This window comes from Barbus barbus, assembly GCF_936440315.1.
Source record: "Barbus barbus genome assembly, chromosome: 12".
Lineage (NCBI taxonomy): Eukaryota > Metazoa > Chordata > Actinopteri > Cypriniformes > Cyprinidae > Barbus > Barbus barbus.
Window position 1 is genome coordinate 14,271,465 of NC_136740.1, and position 15,901 is coordinate 14,287,365.

Here is a 15,901-nt window from a genome sequence, read left to right on the forward strand (position 1 = left end):
CTCTGGTGTTTGACCACTATGTATTATGCCTTAAATTACCCTATATTACACAGCCACTCTTTGATGTTGTTATTGCATATAATGTCCTCTTAATCCCTAATTTTTCCCAGAAATGCAAGCAGCTGCATGCATTTTCTAAAAATGTTTTAAAAATCTCAGTAAAAATGTGTTTTATTTATGGTAACAGTTGTAACCAGGAAACAATAAAGTAACATTTTATGTATTCTGTTAGGCTATTTGTTTATTAATTAAAGCAGTTATGGCAAAGGCTAGCCATTGCCATATATAGGTAACTTTACATAAATACATTTTTTCTTAAGTTATTTAAGAAAGATTTAGATTCTTCAAGCTGAATTTTGGTCACAAATGTCACCGGTTAGATTAAAACAATATAACGAAGAGAAAAAAAAAAACGAAACATTTCTTGTTCATAAAACTACTCCACGATTTATAACGTCTTATGATATTTTACGTTAAACTTGTGTTTCTCTCGTTCAGACAGCTTGACACATTTTTTGGTAGTTTACTACAAGTAGCTAAACATCTTGGAACGACGTACAAAACATCATTTGGCGACATTTAGTGGAGCAAAACATAAGTGGTCAGTCCTGTTACATTGAAAGACGATTACGAAATAATCTTGAAAACCGGTTTATGCCTTGACCTGGTGTGGTGGTATCTGTCTGACCAGTCCTTCACCACATTACTGAGAGAAGTATAGTCTGTTGCTGGCTTTTAAAGAGGAAGACTCTTTGGTTTTGAGCGGATTTAGGACTGAATCCGATCCAGTGTTAGCGTTCAGTGGAGGAGAACAAACGCTTGTTTATTGGACGTTGGACGTTGGATCTGAAAACCTCCCACGCTTCCATAAAGGTACAAGTTCGGCCAATGAAGGTTGTTTTGGCTCATCTGGAACATCCTGGTATCCGTCAGCTGGTTTGGGACAGGTTTGCTGTACATTTATCTGACACAGTGTTTTCAAAAGTGTTGACTGATATGGTTTTGTTTCATGTAGGCTAAGCAGTGAAAGATGATGGGTGAGGACCGAAAAATATGGACCACGGACCAATCTCGCAACTCCATAGAGGGAGCCAACATAATGAAGAAAGCCCATCTATGTCCACTTTAGAACAAGTCATGTTTAAACAACTATTAGTTGAAAAAAAGAATCCAAAGGAAGTAACACATCTTTAATAAGAAGATTCAAAGGTAGTAATTAAGTTGTTAACAGAACAATTAGGATATATTAGGCTAATTACAAACACATGTGTTTAACATGACTGTCCCAATTGGTCGCAAACTACATTGGGTCACTTAAAACTCTCTGGATCCTTTTCTACTGCCCACCTGTGTGACGTCATCCACCCTCCTTTCCAGACTCTGCTTTAAGTATAAATACTGATGTCTGACTGCTTAGCTTTGTATTGTCCACTGACAGTCAAACAAACATGCTGTACATAAATTACTAAAATAACATTGGAATAGCATATTGAGGATTTTTGTAAGGTAGGTGAATATTGCTTTGAATGCCGACATCTTTGGTTCAGTATCATAGCAAGTGCATAAATAATCGATTGCTATGTTTTGATAGTGTAAGTGGATAGTGTTTGTTTTTCTGCATTTAAAAAAAAAACGTGGAAGAAGTTGAATTATGTTAACTTAGAAATGTGCTTCATGTGTTAAATTCTAGTCCAAAATAATACTAAAGATGGTATAAGTTGTCGTAAAAGTAGTAGTAAAATTTTTAAATATAAAATATTAAAAATATAAAAAGATTTTGAATCATCATATATACATTAGGTTCCATCAACAGAATTAATTTAAGAGTTAGATTAGAATGTACAAAAAGGGGTCATTTAAGTTTGTGTAATAATTTGAAAAAGAACTGTTACTTTTAAAGGATCTTTTTATTTATCAGGATAAACTAGTATATACTGATTTTATAATAAAATGTTGACCTTGCTGATGAGGAGGGAACCCACTTAACCTGCATGTTCATTTAAATACTGTGCAGAAATTTCTAAGAATATGTTTCTGAAAATAGCTTTTTTCTGTGGTCTGACTTATTTTGACAATTTCGATTTCTTCTTGTCAGTCTTTTTGGTCTGAAACGCCACCAGAAGCCATGTCCCCAGCTATCTCCAGAACTGCTGCAGGGGAGATAAACCATTGGTGGAGCCAACTGAAGTTCCGCCTTCAGCATAGAAAAGGATGGAACGATATGTTGGATGAGACCTTCCTCACGCAGAACAAAAAGTAAAGAATTAACTATTAATAAAATACAATACAACTATACAATAAAATAGAAACTACTTTTTTTTAGTTCAACAAGAAAATGCTAGTAAAAATATTGTGCTTGTAAGTTTAGGTTTTAGACTTTGGTTCTGTGTAAATGAACACATTTTGTCATGGCTGTGCTTTAAAATGGTATACAGCTGCCTCTGGCCTGGGCCAACTTTGCAGTGGAATAATTTAACAACATAAGTCAAAGGGAGATTTAAGTTCAGTCTTAAATAGCTTAAATTCTGTCAGGACCACTATCGTCAAAATGATAGATACTCGGCATACAGTTTGGCTTGGCGGTATGGTTCTGTTCTGAGCAAAAACTCCCTGCCCATCCATACAGCCTGTCATGAATGAGCAGGGAGAGCAGCAATAATAACCCCCCTATAGGGTTAACAGAACAGAACAAAGCAGATATCATTAATGTACTTAATGATATTAACACATTACTCAAAGTAAGGGAGTCTGATTCAACAGGAATATCAGAAAGCCAAGTCCTGACTGTGGCGAAAGGAGGAGTTGGGGATGGAGCAGGGTAATTTGCTCCCAAGTAAGCAAAAGCTGCTGAATAATAGTGAATAGAGCTTATATAGGAATGCCATGATAGGTGTCGTATTCCTATAGGTAGATGTGATCAGCTGAGAGTCAGCTGATGCAAGCTTGACTCACGTGACCTGCCAGAACTAACGCTATATGCTTAATAATTATAAAAATGTATATAAACCGAACAGAAAATGAAATTGCCTACAAAACATTTTAACTCCAACTGAAATAATTACAGAAATATGTGCTGAGATTAAGTACAATAAGAAAGGAAAATGATGTTAAAAGAATATCAACATGGTGCTGCTGGCTTGCAAACATAACCAGTCCTGATTTCAGCTCCCATAACAGTTGTAGTCATGTCTTGTTATGTTCTGCAGAGTCAATGACATCCCCCTGTTTTCCGCCACTAAGGAGAATAATGCAGCCTGTATAAGGAAACTGCTTGACTGTTCATCTACAAATATCTTTGAGAGAGGTAAACCAATTTTTGCCATGATTTACTGGCACACAAAATAACAAATCCAGAATTGAATGTGGATCTGGCATTGGTGTGCATTCTAGGTGAACTTGGAGAGACGGCTCTGCATGTTGCTGTGATGAATGATAATTATGATGCGGCTGTGGCGTTGATGGAAGGAGCGCCGGAGCTCATCAACGAGCCCATGACCTCTGAACTCTACCAAGGTCTTTATTTAAAAAAAAAAAAACCTCCTCAAACATTTCCTGCAATTTAATAACTATTTGTGGATCTCATGGATGTATGTTCTGATTGACAGGTTTAACAGCCCTTCACATTGCTGCTGTTAACCAGAATGTTAACTTAGTCAGAGAGTTGATAGCAAGAGGAGGTGATGTGGCGACACCCAGGGTCACAGGCATGTACTTCTGCAAAAGAAGAGGAGGACTTTTGTACTTTGGTGAGATGAATGTTTTTATTCTATTAATTATTAGTAAGAACTTTTAGTTGTGGATGTGGATGAGCATCAGGAGAGATGTAGTTTCCCATGACTATGACATAAATAAATAAATTGTGTGACTGTAGGTGAGCACATTCTGGCATTTGCGAGCTGTGTGGGTAATGAAGAAATTATAGCCATGCTGATAAAAGCTGGGGCTAATATCAGGGCCCAGGATTCCCTGGGTAAGAGGAAATAGCCTTTTTACACATAATGTGATATTTCTATCTGCATTTGTGGTTGTAACTCTTTCTCTCGTTCATGAACAGGTAATACCATTCTTCACCTGTTGGTACTGCAGCCCAATAAAACAACCGCATGCCAAATTTCTGACGTACTGATGTCACATGATGCAGATCTGGAACCCACTATCCCTCTAGACATGGTACCCAACTACAGAGGCCTCACACCGTTCAAACTCGCTGCGAAGGAGGGCAACCTCGTGGTAAGAGAGATCTTTACATGCACCTCTATCAAAAACATTCACCTTTCTCTAGAACAGAATGGCAGCATTTAAAGAACACACTGCTTAATGCTTTTGTGATGTTGCACAGGCCTTCCAGCACTTGGTTAATCGCAGGCGCATTGTTCAGTGGAGTCTGGGACCATTGTCCTCCAACCTTTACGACCTCACTGAGATTGACTCCAGGGAGGATGACCTCTCAGTGCTTGAGATCATTGTCAGCAGTCAGAAAAGAGAGGTGTGTAAATGTGTGCAGGACACGACACTGAAAACAGTCAAACAGTTCACTACACTTGTACACTTTAATAATGTTGAAAAAGGTCATCAGTAGCAACAGATTAAATCAAATTGCTGTGGCTGGGCTATTCCTAGTTAATCTCTTAACAAAGTGATTTGTGTATCCTCTCTTGTCTCAGGCCAGAAAGATTCTTGAGTTGACTCCAGTTCGACAGCTCGTCAGACTGAAGTGGAATCTGTATGGGAAACATTACTTCAGGTGCCCTAGTATCACATACTATAAGAAACAGCATTCAGTTAAGTTTTCTTACTTTAATTTAATTAACAAACTAAAAATATTTGCAGCTGTCAAATTAAAGACTTAATATGTGACCCTGGACCATAAAACCAGTCACAAGTCGCATGCTTATATTTGTAGCAATAGCCAAAAATATATTGTATGGGTCAAAATAATTTATTTTTCTTTTATGCCAAAACTCATTAGGGCATTAAATATAGATCATGTTCCATGAAGATATTTTGTAAATTTCCTGCCGTAAATATATCAAAACTTAATTTTTGATTAATAATATGCATTGCTAAGAACGTCATTTGGACAACTTTAAAGGCGGTTTTCTCAATATTTAGATTTTCTTTTCTTTTTTTTGCACCCTCGGATTCCAGATATTGAAATAATTGTATCTCAGCAAAAATATTGTCCTATCCTAACAAACCATACATCAATGGAAAGATTATTTATTCAGCTTTCAGATGATGTAGAAATCTCAATTTCAAAAAATGTACCCTTATGGCTGGTTTTGTGGTCCAGGGTCACAAATGCAATTTTTATTTGTTTTAATCAAGTGAACATTACTTAATCTACATCTCTTACATTCCTTTGACCTCAGCATCCACAAAAATCTAATTTTGTTGCTAATTTTAAAAAGTACAAAAAATTTGAAGGCAATTGGTTTGTCTGTTTTTGGGTCAATGAATTACATCTTATTGGTAAAAATATTCTATTATATTATACATGTATCTTTTATATATATATAATAGATATATAATCCAGGGTCCAAATGTAAGATCATAAACAAGTAGAGTTGATATAATTATGTCTAACATGTAGGATAATATGACATGGAGGTTTAAAGGAACATTATGATATGTTGTCCCTGTTTTTCTTCAGCTGACTCTTCAAAAGCTTCAATCTTTTCCACATATTCAGCATTTTTTTCTGATTTATTCAGAAAATATCTCGCTTTGATAGCAGTGATGTGCAATGATTAGCTGCAGTGATGATGTTGCTCTATTGATCTGTTTGCAGGGTATTTATGCTGGTGTACCTGCTGTATATTAGCATATTCACATTGTGTTGTATAAACCGCCCCATGAAGGACATTCCTGAGAATTACACCAAAGCAGACAATGACCCAACCATAAAAGTGCAGAAAAGCTTCACGGTGGGAAACATTATTAATGTGTTTCTGTATATCAAAGCATTTTTATTTGTCTGCAAGAACTTAATGTCATTTTGTATGTTTAGGAGAGCTATCAGACCTACAAAGATCACCTGCGTTTAATTGGAGAAATTATCAGTGTCATAGGAGCCATCGTTATTCTGCTGATAGAGGTCTGGAAAATGTTGTCTGACATTAGAAACATTATGTAATAACATGTCAAATATTATTGGTATTATGCCAAAACACTCCTTATAATGAATAACCTGTTTTTAGGTTCCCAGTATTTTGAGAGTGGGAGCTAAACGCTATTTTGGCCAGTCTGCCCTTGGAGGACCCTTCCATGTCACTTTGTAAGTTCTCACATCAGAAACAACAGCAAATTAGTCTTGCGGGTTCTGGTGTCCTACCTGCACCACTCTATAGGCGGGTCTTTGAAATCTGCATTATCATGCCGAATGAAAAACGTTTGACTGCATGCATTCATTTCTGTGGCAGAATTGGCTACGCGATTCTGGTTGTGATTTTGTGTGTGCTGCGGACCACTGGAATGGCAGAAGAGGTTGTGCCGATGGCTTGGGCTTTGGTTCTTGGCTGGTCCAATGTTATGTACTTCGCCCGAGGTTTTGAGATGCTGGGACCCTATGTCATTGTGATCCAGAAGGTGGAGCGTTTTGCTGAGGCAGCCTCTCACTCTTGTTGGTTTGTAGACTCAGTATAGAATTATAATGGGAATATATGAATGTTCTTTTGCAGACAATATTTGGAGATATGACGAAGTTCATGTGGTTGTCCCTTATCTTCCTCATTGGATCTTCTTCTGGTGAGTTCAAATACAGTTATATCAAAAGATACTCATATCATATGCAAATCTGTAATGTAAATAATGTCCCCTTCCTCAGGCTTATGGGTCTATTACATAACTCAAGATCCTTCAGCTTTACCGCCATACCGCTCGTTCCCCATCACCGTCTTCTCTCAGTATGAGCTGAGCATCGGTCTGATAGACGTGCCAGTGGACCACATACTCTACACCCATCCAGTCGTGCACTCTATCCACATCTACTTCAGTGTGGTTTCTTACATCCTCCTTTTCAACCTCCTGATTGCCATGATGAGCGACACGCAGTGGAGGGTCACCCAGGAACGTGACGAACTCTGGAGGACCCAGGTGGGTAGTGTAGCTAGTACAGTCCCACAGTAATTGTTCTAAAAGCATGCTGTGTAAACATCAGTTTATCCATTCATAGGTGGTGGCCACTACTCTGATGCTGGAACGGAGGTTACCACTGCGCCTGTGGCCAAGACTGGGCATCTGTGGTCTGGCGTTTGGCCTTGGAGAACGCTGGTACCTTCGGTAAGGATGCCTCGAATCTCAATTCCAATTCAAAAGCATCACTAAACACTCTCATTTTGATTAGCCTTCTTTATTCACAAAATCTCATGATTCCAGAGTGGAGGATCGCAATGACCCATTGGTGCAAAAGATGAGACGCTACGTTAACGCATTCTCAAAGGAAGGAGAACCAGCTAAGGAGGAGGAGGAAGCAGGCAAGAGTGGCCCTGGAAATGATCCACTGCAAAGCAATCTTTTAGTGAAAAACAGGCCTAGAATCCAGAGGAGACCAATAAAATTATGGCAGCTCATTTGTCAGAGTATAGAATGTGAAAAGGAAGAAAATGTGGATAGCCCTGATTTCAAGTATATCTAAAAATGGCTCAAGATCAAGTAGTAATGTTTGGGTGATATGACATTCCTAATATTTAAAGGGTTCCTGTTGCATTATTCTGAGTTATTGAGTGTTTTAAAATATGGAAATTTAAAGGTGTTGTATCGGATAGACAAAGTTGAACTGTGCACCATCTATATTGTTAAATATAAAGGTGGAAGTTTAATGAAGCAATACAAAAAAAAAAAGAACATTTCAGAGAAAGTACGAGCAATTCAGAACATTATCGTGTGACCATTAAACATTTAGTGCAAATAAACATGATCAGTACAGTTAGAAATTAGTACAATTATAATACAAATAAACAGGATATTTTTAAAACTGCTTTTTTCTGCACCTATAATGCTTCATAATGCACATTGTACAAAGAAAGCTTTACGCTGTGTCGATGGACTAAATTTCCCTATTTCTGACTACAATCTTTAGAGAAGAGATGATTATCTTGAGTATTTGTTGAGTTATGATTTCCAGATATATACTGTATGTGATTTCAATGGGTATAGATGATGTTCGGACATCTACATCTTTTGACAGATGTACTGTAAGTAGAAACTGCAGGAAGATGGGTGCCAGCTCCGTTCAGGTGGTTCATTTCCAGCCAGGATGGCGCACTCTCCAGGAAAGGAAGTATCTCCCCAATATCTGTGTATGTGCATAAGGACCATAGTCAGTCAGTAGCTACTAAACCGCATTTCGACAAATATTTTCATTTTATATTACTTGTTTGTATTGATAACCATGTGATGATAAATTATTTATGGAGGCTTGAATGGCTAGGTGGAATTTTTTATATTTTTTTGCAAGTGCCTCCCTGAGCTTATTTCTTATTTTATTTATATATATATATTATGTAACAACAAAAACTAGGCAAAAAATTCCCAATGATTTTTCACATTTTCTACATTTCCCCCTGTTTATTATAAATATTGTATTATTTTTCTTTTTTCTTTGTTAGGTTTTCTTTTTCAAAATTAATTTATTCCAGAATAAGAGAGAGAAAATTATTTATTATTTTATTTTTATTTATTTTTTGTCTAAAAAAATTAAAATTAAATAAATCAGGGATTGAAAAATATTGATCTTATTTTTCAAGAATGCACTGAGTATTTGAAGAACAAATAAAGGGGAAAAAAATGTGAAAAATCTTTTCTTATTTTTCTGGTTACAAACAGTTAATAATAATAACACAAAAATAATGTCGTAAACAGACCCAACTTTTTTCAACTGGCCCCTTTTGAACCATAAATATTTTCCTACCTCACTGTCAATACAGTGTCGTTAATCCATGTCCATTGATTTCCCCCCAAATTATTTAGCCCAATCCAGTACTTCAAATTCCCTTTCTTACTCAGATACATCTGCAGAGATGAGATATAGTTGAAAAGCATGAATACATTAATATGTAAATCACATCTCTTAGTTTTCATTTCACCGTATTTATAGATTTACTGACCTGCACACGCTCATTAGTAATGACGGCAAGATCTCCTCCCTTCCTCTGGCATTCCTTCCTGCTCTGCTGCCAGTTGAGGCGGTTTTGAGACAGGAAGTAACAAGTATTCTCGAACCTCAGCCAATCCTTGCCACAATCATTGCACTGACGCTCTGCACACACACATTTAGGTGGGGAAGCAAGAAAACACTGAAGAGAAGTAAAAAAGTTTTATACAGAAAAAAAATTCAAACATACATAAAACCTTTAGATAGCCATAAGTCTGTTGTTCACAAACTCACGAGGCAGTTGGTGAAACTCTTGGCATTTCTCCAAGCTGCATTCCTGTTCCAGTGGAGGGGTGACAACCTGCTCTACCTCCTGACACGGCTGCTTCCCAGTCACTGTTCAGAATATAATGTAACAATGTATCCTCTATTAACCAATCACCATTTCCAGCAAAATACCATACAGTTATTTTAGTAATGTGGAGTCATAATAAAGTGAGATGGAGGTCTTGAAACAACAAGTTAGTGCAAGACGTTTTCAGAATCCTCCTTTAACTTTGTTTAATTATCCTTTTGGTCACATTTTCCTTTCTGGTCTAAAAGACACTTTTAAGAAAAATGTCTTAATGTAGGCTATATTATAATGAAGTGTTTTTAATTCAACAAGCATGCAGTAACAAAATAAAAAAAATTTTTTTAAAAAAGTGACTTTTTCTGGTTAATTTCATTTACTTTTGGTTGTTCATAATGTTGCAATATGATGTATTATATAACAGCTTCTGTACTGTTCTGCTTTTAGTTTATGAATAGTTTGTGTATATGATAAAAGATTACATCCATGCGTTTAGCACCATATCATAGAGAACAGTATGTGTGAAGGATTAAACCCTAGATGTTATTTTAAATGTAAAATATTTTCATTCAAATTTAATTTAGAATTTACAAATAAATAGCTTAAATAAAAGTAAAGATGCATATAACACACTGAAAGTAGCACAAGTAGCATAAATCAAACCCTGTAAAGAACACGTGGACCATATCTTTAATAATTATTTATTTCATTTATTCAGATTATTATTAAAAACCTCAAGTTAGTTTATTTAGCTTGTTTAGATATTGTTTACACTGTTTCCGGTATCAAAACGATGTGGTAATCTATTTATAGCGCATTTTGACCACAAAAAAAAAAGAAGAAAAAAGAAATAGAGACAATAAAAGGGTTAAATGAATAGGCCTACCTATTTTATAGGTTCAAGCTATAAAAATAAAATACGGTCATACTTACGCTTCATTAACAGCACAAGGACCACGATCAGGAACAGGACGCTGATGACCAGAAGAACCAGCGAAACGATGCGGTAAACACGGAGTTTCCGGTGAATATCTATTGATGTATCTGGAGAAAAACATGATACATTTGTCATTACATGGACCGCCAGAGAACGAAAGTCAAGAGATGTGCAAACGCAACATTCATCACCTGAATCCGGCTGCAGCGGTTTCGGTTCAGAGTCCAGCTGTCGCGATTCGTCGGTTTTTAAAAATCGTCGACTTCATTTTGCTCGAGTCGACTAACCAGCAAAGTACCGGAAGTGGCGCATTTCACGGACGAGAATCCATAAAACACATTATTATACTATTTTCCAAGGCTGCATGATATATTAAACCCATTTAAAAATCATAATTAAGCATAATTGTGAATTCACAAAAGCTATGACTTAATTAAATAATTATATGCGATGCAGTTCACACAGTATATGCGCTTTATGTACATGCGTGTAGGTTAAGCACGTGCGTCTCACAGCAGCTCCACAGAAACTGTTATCATTTACATGTGGAGCATCTCATAATCCATATCTGCATGTTGTTGTGAGTTTGTGTTTATTATAACGTTCATCTGGGAACGCAACGCGCGCCATTTCATCAGATTTGTGAGGTAAATAATTTATAAATCTACACAAACAGGAGAATACATCGAGATTTCAAAATAAAAGCTCAAACCCTCACTCTGAGTTACACGGTTTGATGTCCAAATATTCATTTAATTACAGCGGCTATAACATTTCTGTCCTGAAGAAATGGACAAATATTAAAGATTAAGTGTACATTTGAATTAAATGGTGCTTGGTCAATATTAAACAGTATGTGGCCGTCGGCGCCTCCTGCAGGTCTTTGTTGTAATGCGTAATCTACATTGTTTATAATACATTATGTATTTTAACAGTTTTGTTCAATAAAACCATATGATTTCTCGCTTTTGATATTTTATTTGAACTAATTATTATTGCACCATTGCTATTATATGTGTACTTTAAGTCATTTAAAAGCTATTGTTCACTTAAATACATTTTTATTACTACAAAAAAATATATATTATAATTATAGGGCCCTATGAAATCCGTTTTATTTCCAAATTCAGTTTTTTAAATTTTATTAATCAAAAAACCTGTCTAATTGAGTTTTACAGTTTTATCTGTACCAAATTTTGTTTTCCATTATTTTCTGGATTCCATTTTAATTGTTCCATTAAATTTTAATAATAAAAAGCATCTCCAATTAATTGATATTATATAAAGTATTTTTTCAGAAATACTGCACATTTACATTTTTCACCTAAATAAATTCTGGTAAATAATATTTCTGGTAAATGCTCCTTTAAAAAGTGTTTTTTGATTATAATTGTATTAGTAGACTAGAACGTGTATGTTGTCACTCTCACACTATAATACTGAACTTTGATTTCAGTGATTTGGACCGTGAGATGGACACTTGCTTCTTGTACTCTATGTTGCACTTCACTTTTGCTTTAGAAAAGGATTTCATAGAAATTTGGATTTCATTTGGTGTAATAAAATATTTTTAAGTAAAATTGTTGATTTTTTTTTGCGGGAAATTAATCGTTTAGATTACTAGGATAATTAGTCGATAGATTAATCGAAATAAAAATAGTCATTAGTGGCAGCTAGGGGTGGGCGATATGGGAAAAATATCATATCACAATTTTTTTTAGAAATATCACGATTTTAATCACGATTCTTTGTTTTACTATTTTGGTTTCACAAGTTGTCTGAGCATTACAGCCAAACTAGAAAGACAAAGATGCATGGCAGATATTTAGGCCAAAGTGGGCGAAGATAAAAAAATCTTTGTCATCATTTTATCTTTCTTATTAAAAAATAAGAACAAAGATACACATTACAAATACACATAATATACAAATAAAACAAACAGTGCTTTATTTTCAGGTACAATAGGTGTATTTAGCAGAGCATTCAATGAAATTAAATGAACAAATATAAAAATAAAACACTAGATAGACTGATTCCTAAAGCAACTGTATTAAAGTTTTTCAGTCAAGAATAGTGAGTGATTTTTCTCTTTGCGTTTTGTTGTTTTGTTAACGTTAAATGAATAGTTCCCCCAAAAATAAATATTCTGTCATCTGTCTGTCAATTCTGTCATAACGTTTTATTTTTATACCATCATTTACTCAAAAGTTGTTTTAAACCTGAATGAGTTTTTTTCTTCTGCTGAACATAAATGCTATTTTGAAGAAGGTGGAAAACCAAACAGTTGCTGGTCCTCAGTGACTTCCATAGGATTTTTCTTTCCTGCTATCAAATTCAATGTGGACCAGCAACTGTTTGGTTACCCTCATTCTTCAAAATATCTTATTTTGGGTTCAGCACAATAAATTAATAGAAGTTTGAGACAACATGTGAGTGAGTAAATAATGACAGAAATTACATTTTAGGGTGAACTATCCCTTTAATGACAGTCGACAGCATGTTTAGTGTCCTGTCCCTTTAAGAGCTGCACGCATTTCTCTCTTAACAATTTACTTTCATTTTAGAGATAACCAACTGAGTCTGTATGTAAACCTTGTGTGTTTTGACAGTATTAGCGCAAAAAATAAGTTAGTTGAGTAACCAGGCGCTGTTAGACAGGCTTTTTAGTGAACGTGCTTCAGGTGTATGCGCTCAGAAAAAGCGCAAGTCAGAGCAGCGCGCGAATGAAACATTTAACCAGCAAGGCTTGTATGCAAATAATGTACTTTTGCGATCGCGAATAAGTGCAGCGTCCTGTCAGAGTAACTCTACTGCTGTATGTCGTGTTGTACAGTATATAGAGACGGAGGCGCCAGAACTGTATTTGATAGAATGTGTGCTGTAGCACGATACTACGATATTTCTTCAAAAGCAGATCGTGGAGACATTTTTATCGTCCACGATCAAAAATCGTCATATCGCACACCCCTAGTGGCAGCCCTAGTTCAGACTTGGCTTCTGTGTAGCCTACTTGCCGAAATTGCAGAGTTTTACGTACATGCCGTGGCTCAGTTCGACGAAGGCTAGGGAATAATCAGCAGGCGTTAGTAATCTAGTGCGCACTTGACCGCATCTCTGCTCTTTTATGTGCGCACTAACACAAACACAATACCGGCTCTGTGTCCTCGCGTGCCCTTCTGAAACATTCAAGTGCTCTCTGGACAAAATAACACACCCCCTGTCCTCGAGAGAGCAAAATATGCAACTTTGTGTCTATGGTCATACAAAAGACTCTGTTCAAATGACAGAGCAATCTATAATTAATGCGGGTCTTGGTAACAAATGTATCAAACGATCGAGAAACCACTTGGGTTATAATTTAATGGATAGAAATGCTGCTATAAAAGAGTAAACTAGCTGTTTAAGATTATAACTAAGCACAACCACAACAACTCACAATGTTAGTCACTTTAAAAGTAAAGAATATGCTGCTGAAAACCCAATTGACAGTTGACTGGCGATGGCAATTAACATTAAACATGGTAATGGAAAAAAAAAATGAGATGGGAGGAAAAATGATATCATTATTTAAAAGGAATAATGCTTTTGCATTCTCCCAAAGTAATTGCATTAGCTTGCAAAGGATTTGCATTGCCATTTGCACTTGCTCTCAAAAGCGGGAGTTCCTTCAAAAGTTTTTCGAGCGAACACAAAAAGTTTAAGAGGAACTTGGCACAAAAGTTTTGTGAAGGAAAGAGGGAATTCAAAGTTTATTTTGTGAAATAATGCAAAGATTCTTGATTCCACTGGAAAAAAAGGATTCCTGGAAGTCCCTGCAGATTTATTTGTGTTTCACTTGACATTTTTATGTGCTAATATATTGTTAGTTTACATCTTTACGTTCTATTATAATGTCACCTAAATGCCACTTGCGTGCATGTAGCATTATCTTGGTTCTCTTAAGCACAGCCATATTATTTTTTAAATTTTTTTAATTTAAGCAGAATTTATAGACCATTTACGTACATCTTTTACTTCTTTTATCCTTTGTATCTTGTGATCAGAAACAATGTTTGTTTTGTTAGATATTTTGCTCTAACTAAATGATCATTGCATCAGTTCTTTTTCTCCAACTGTTTTTGTTCCTCTTTATGTCCATTTTCACTTGTCCTGTTTTAGACCATAGACGGCTGGATCCTATATCACACATTTTTACATCACACAATGAATATGCACATGAATGCATGTAAAATAAATAAATAAATAAAATGTTAATTATATATACATCCTTAAAAATAAAGGTTAAAGAACCTTTAACATCTATGCAACCTTTCCGATGCACAAAAGGTTCTTTATAGTGGAAATAGGTTCTTTAGATTATTCAAATGTTCTTTATGCTCAGAAAAAAAGTGTCTCTTTTATGATCTGTTTATTAATAGGTGCTTTAGGCAACCCAAAATAGTTCTCCTATACCATTACTGCGAAAACACCATTTTGAAACCTTAATTTTTAGAAATGTAGCATTATTTAGATAACGTATTTGAATACTCCCAATTCTTTTTCCTAATTCAAACTTGTGCACACAACAAACTCCTGGCATTTGTATCATTAAATGAGCATTTTTATTCACTTTATTAGCTATTTATTGGCCTGAAATGTTCACTACTAAGAAAATGAGTTTGCATTACCTTTATTGACTGCATAAGAGCGAGTTGAAGAAGGAGAGCCATATTCATGTTCAGATGGACTGGTGAGAGTGGTGTAAATATTCCCTTCTTCTACGTCCTCTGCTGCAAAGTTAGTTGGAGAAAGTGCAGTTGAAAAGAAGAAGAATTACATATGAAAAGAAACTGAGCAGTAAGCAGATTAATGTATAATGACTGAATACTGAAATTTTCTGCTCACTTAATGCAACCTCTCCCAAAGTGAAGGGAGGAATCCTATTTTAAACTTCAACAGAGTTAATAACTTTCTTACAGCTTGTAAATGAGAGATTTTATTAAACCTTTTACCTTTTGTCTCCTTCTTCTGATCTTCTTTCTCCTTATCCTCCTCAACCATTGCAATCTCCTCCAATTCCACTTCTAATTCTTTCTTGCTCTCCATTTCTTCTTCCCTGCCTGCTAATTCCCTTGAGTTTCGTTTTTCCCAGTAGGTGCAAACTCTTTAGCAAAACTGATTCAATTTCCTATTGTCTAAACGACTATCTCAAGAAAAAATGACTCCGTATCTGAAAAGCTTGACACTTATAAATATGCTGACCTGATGGGAATTATCTCAGGATAATTCTGAGCATCGCACATGATCAGTTGTTTTCCCTTAACTTCCTCATTACAGTTCAGCATGTCGGCATGATATCCTTCACTTCTCTCTTTTTCATATTGTCAGAACGAATTAAACCACTAGTTATGTCTTATCCTAAAGGAAAAGAAATTAAAACATATCAAACGGTGTTTATATGAGTTGCTGTGTCGGTAACGTTAAACGTTAAATGTGTAAATATTATCATTAAAAATTGCTGAATAGTATATATAATGAC

At 35.5% G+C, this 15,901-nt stretch overlaps 2 protein-coding genes across 2 annotated transcripts; one reads left to right on the forward strand and one right to left on the reverse strand.

Annotated features, from left to right (window-relative positions):
• Positions 1-1,083: 1,083 nt before the first annotated feature.
• On the forward strand, positions 1,084-8,421 carry LOC306877909 (transient receptor potential cation channel subfamily V member 6-like). Its single transcript, XM_079429948.1, has 17 exons — positions 1,084-1,506; positions 2,096-2,256; positions 3,207-3,304; positions 3,391-3,513; positions 3,606-3,746; positions 3,872-3,970; positions 4,055-4,230; positions 4,340-4,486; positions 4,665-4,744; positions 5,792-5,927; positions 6,011-6,097; positions 6,201-6,277; positions 6,423-6,588; positions 6,681-6,747; positions 6,827-7,095; positions 7,175-7,281; positions 7,378-8,421. Exons 2-17 carry the CDS (start codon positions 2,126-2,128, stop codon positions 7,634-7,636), a joined length of 2,163 nt encoding a protein of 720 aa, XP_079286074.1. The 5' UTR covers positions 1,084-1,506; positions 2,096-2,125; the 3' UTR covers positions 7,637-8,421.
• LOC306877910 (C-type lectin domain family 4 member C-like) lies at positions 7,799-15,725 on the reverse strand. The gene is made up of 7 exons (XM_079429949.1): positions 15,375-15,725; positions 15,051-15,152; positions 10,380-10,490; positions 9,389-9,490; positions 9,108-9,259; positions 8,912-9,012; positions 7,799-8,296 (listed from the first exon to the last, which is right to left on the reverse strand). The coding sequence occupies exons 1-7, from the start codon at positions 15,466-15,468 to the stop codon at positions 8,173-8,175; spliced, it is 786 nt and encodes a 261-aa protein (XP_079286075.1). The 5' UTR covers positions 15,469-15,725; the 3' UTR covers positions 7,799-8,172.
• Between the last annotated feature and the right edge of the window lie 176 nt (positions 15,726-15,901).

Excerpts from the sequence above, each read along its gene's own strand:
- LOC306877909 (XM_079429948.1), top strand. The coding sequence starts at position 2,126 with ATGTCCCCAGCTATCTCCAGAACTGCTGCAGGGGAGATAAACCATTGG. Across the intron at positions 6,278-6,422 it reads GGACCCTTCCATGTCACTTT|AATTGGCTACGCGATTCTGG; the intron begins GTAAGTTCTCAC and ends TTTCTGTGGCAG. Across the intron at positions 6,748-6,826 it reads CCTCATTGGATCTTCTTCTG|GCTTATGGGTCTATTACATA; the intron begins GTGAGTTCAAAT and ends CCCCTTCCTCAG.
- LOC306877910 (XM_079429949.1), bottom strand. The coding sequence starts at position 15,468 with ATGGAGAGCAAGAAAGAATTAGAAGTGGAATTGGAGGAGATTGCAATG. Across the intron at positions 15,153-15,374 it reads TCAGAAGAAGGAGACAAAAG|CAGAGGACGTAGAAGAAGGG; the intron begins GTAAAAGGTTTA and ends CTAACTTTGCAG. Across the intron at positions 8,297-8,911 it reads GACACTGTATTGACAGTGAG|ATATTGGGGAGATACTTCCT; the intron begins GTAGGAAAATAT and ends GCACATACACAG.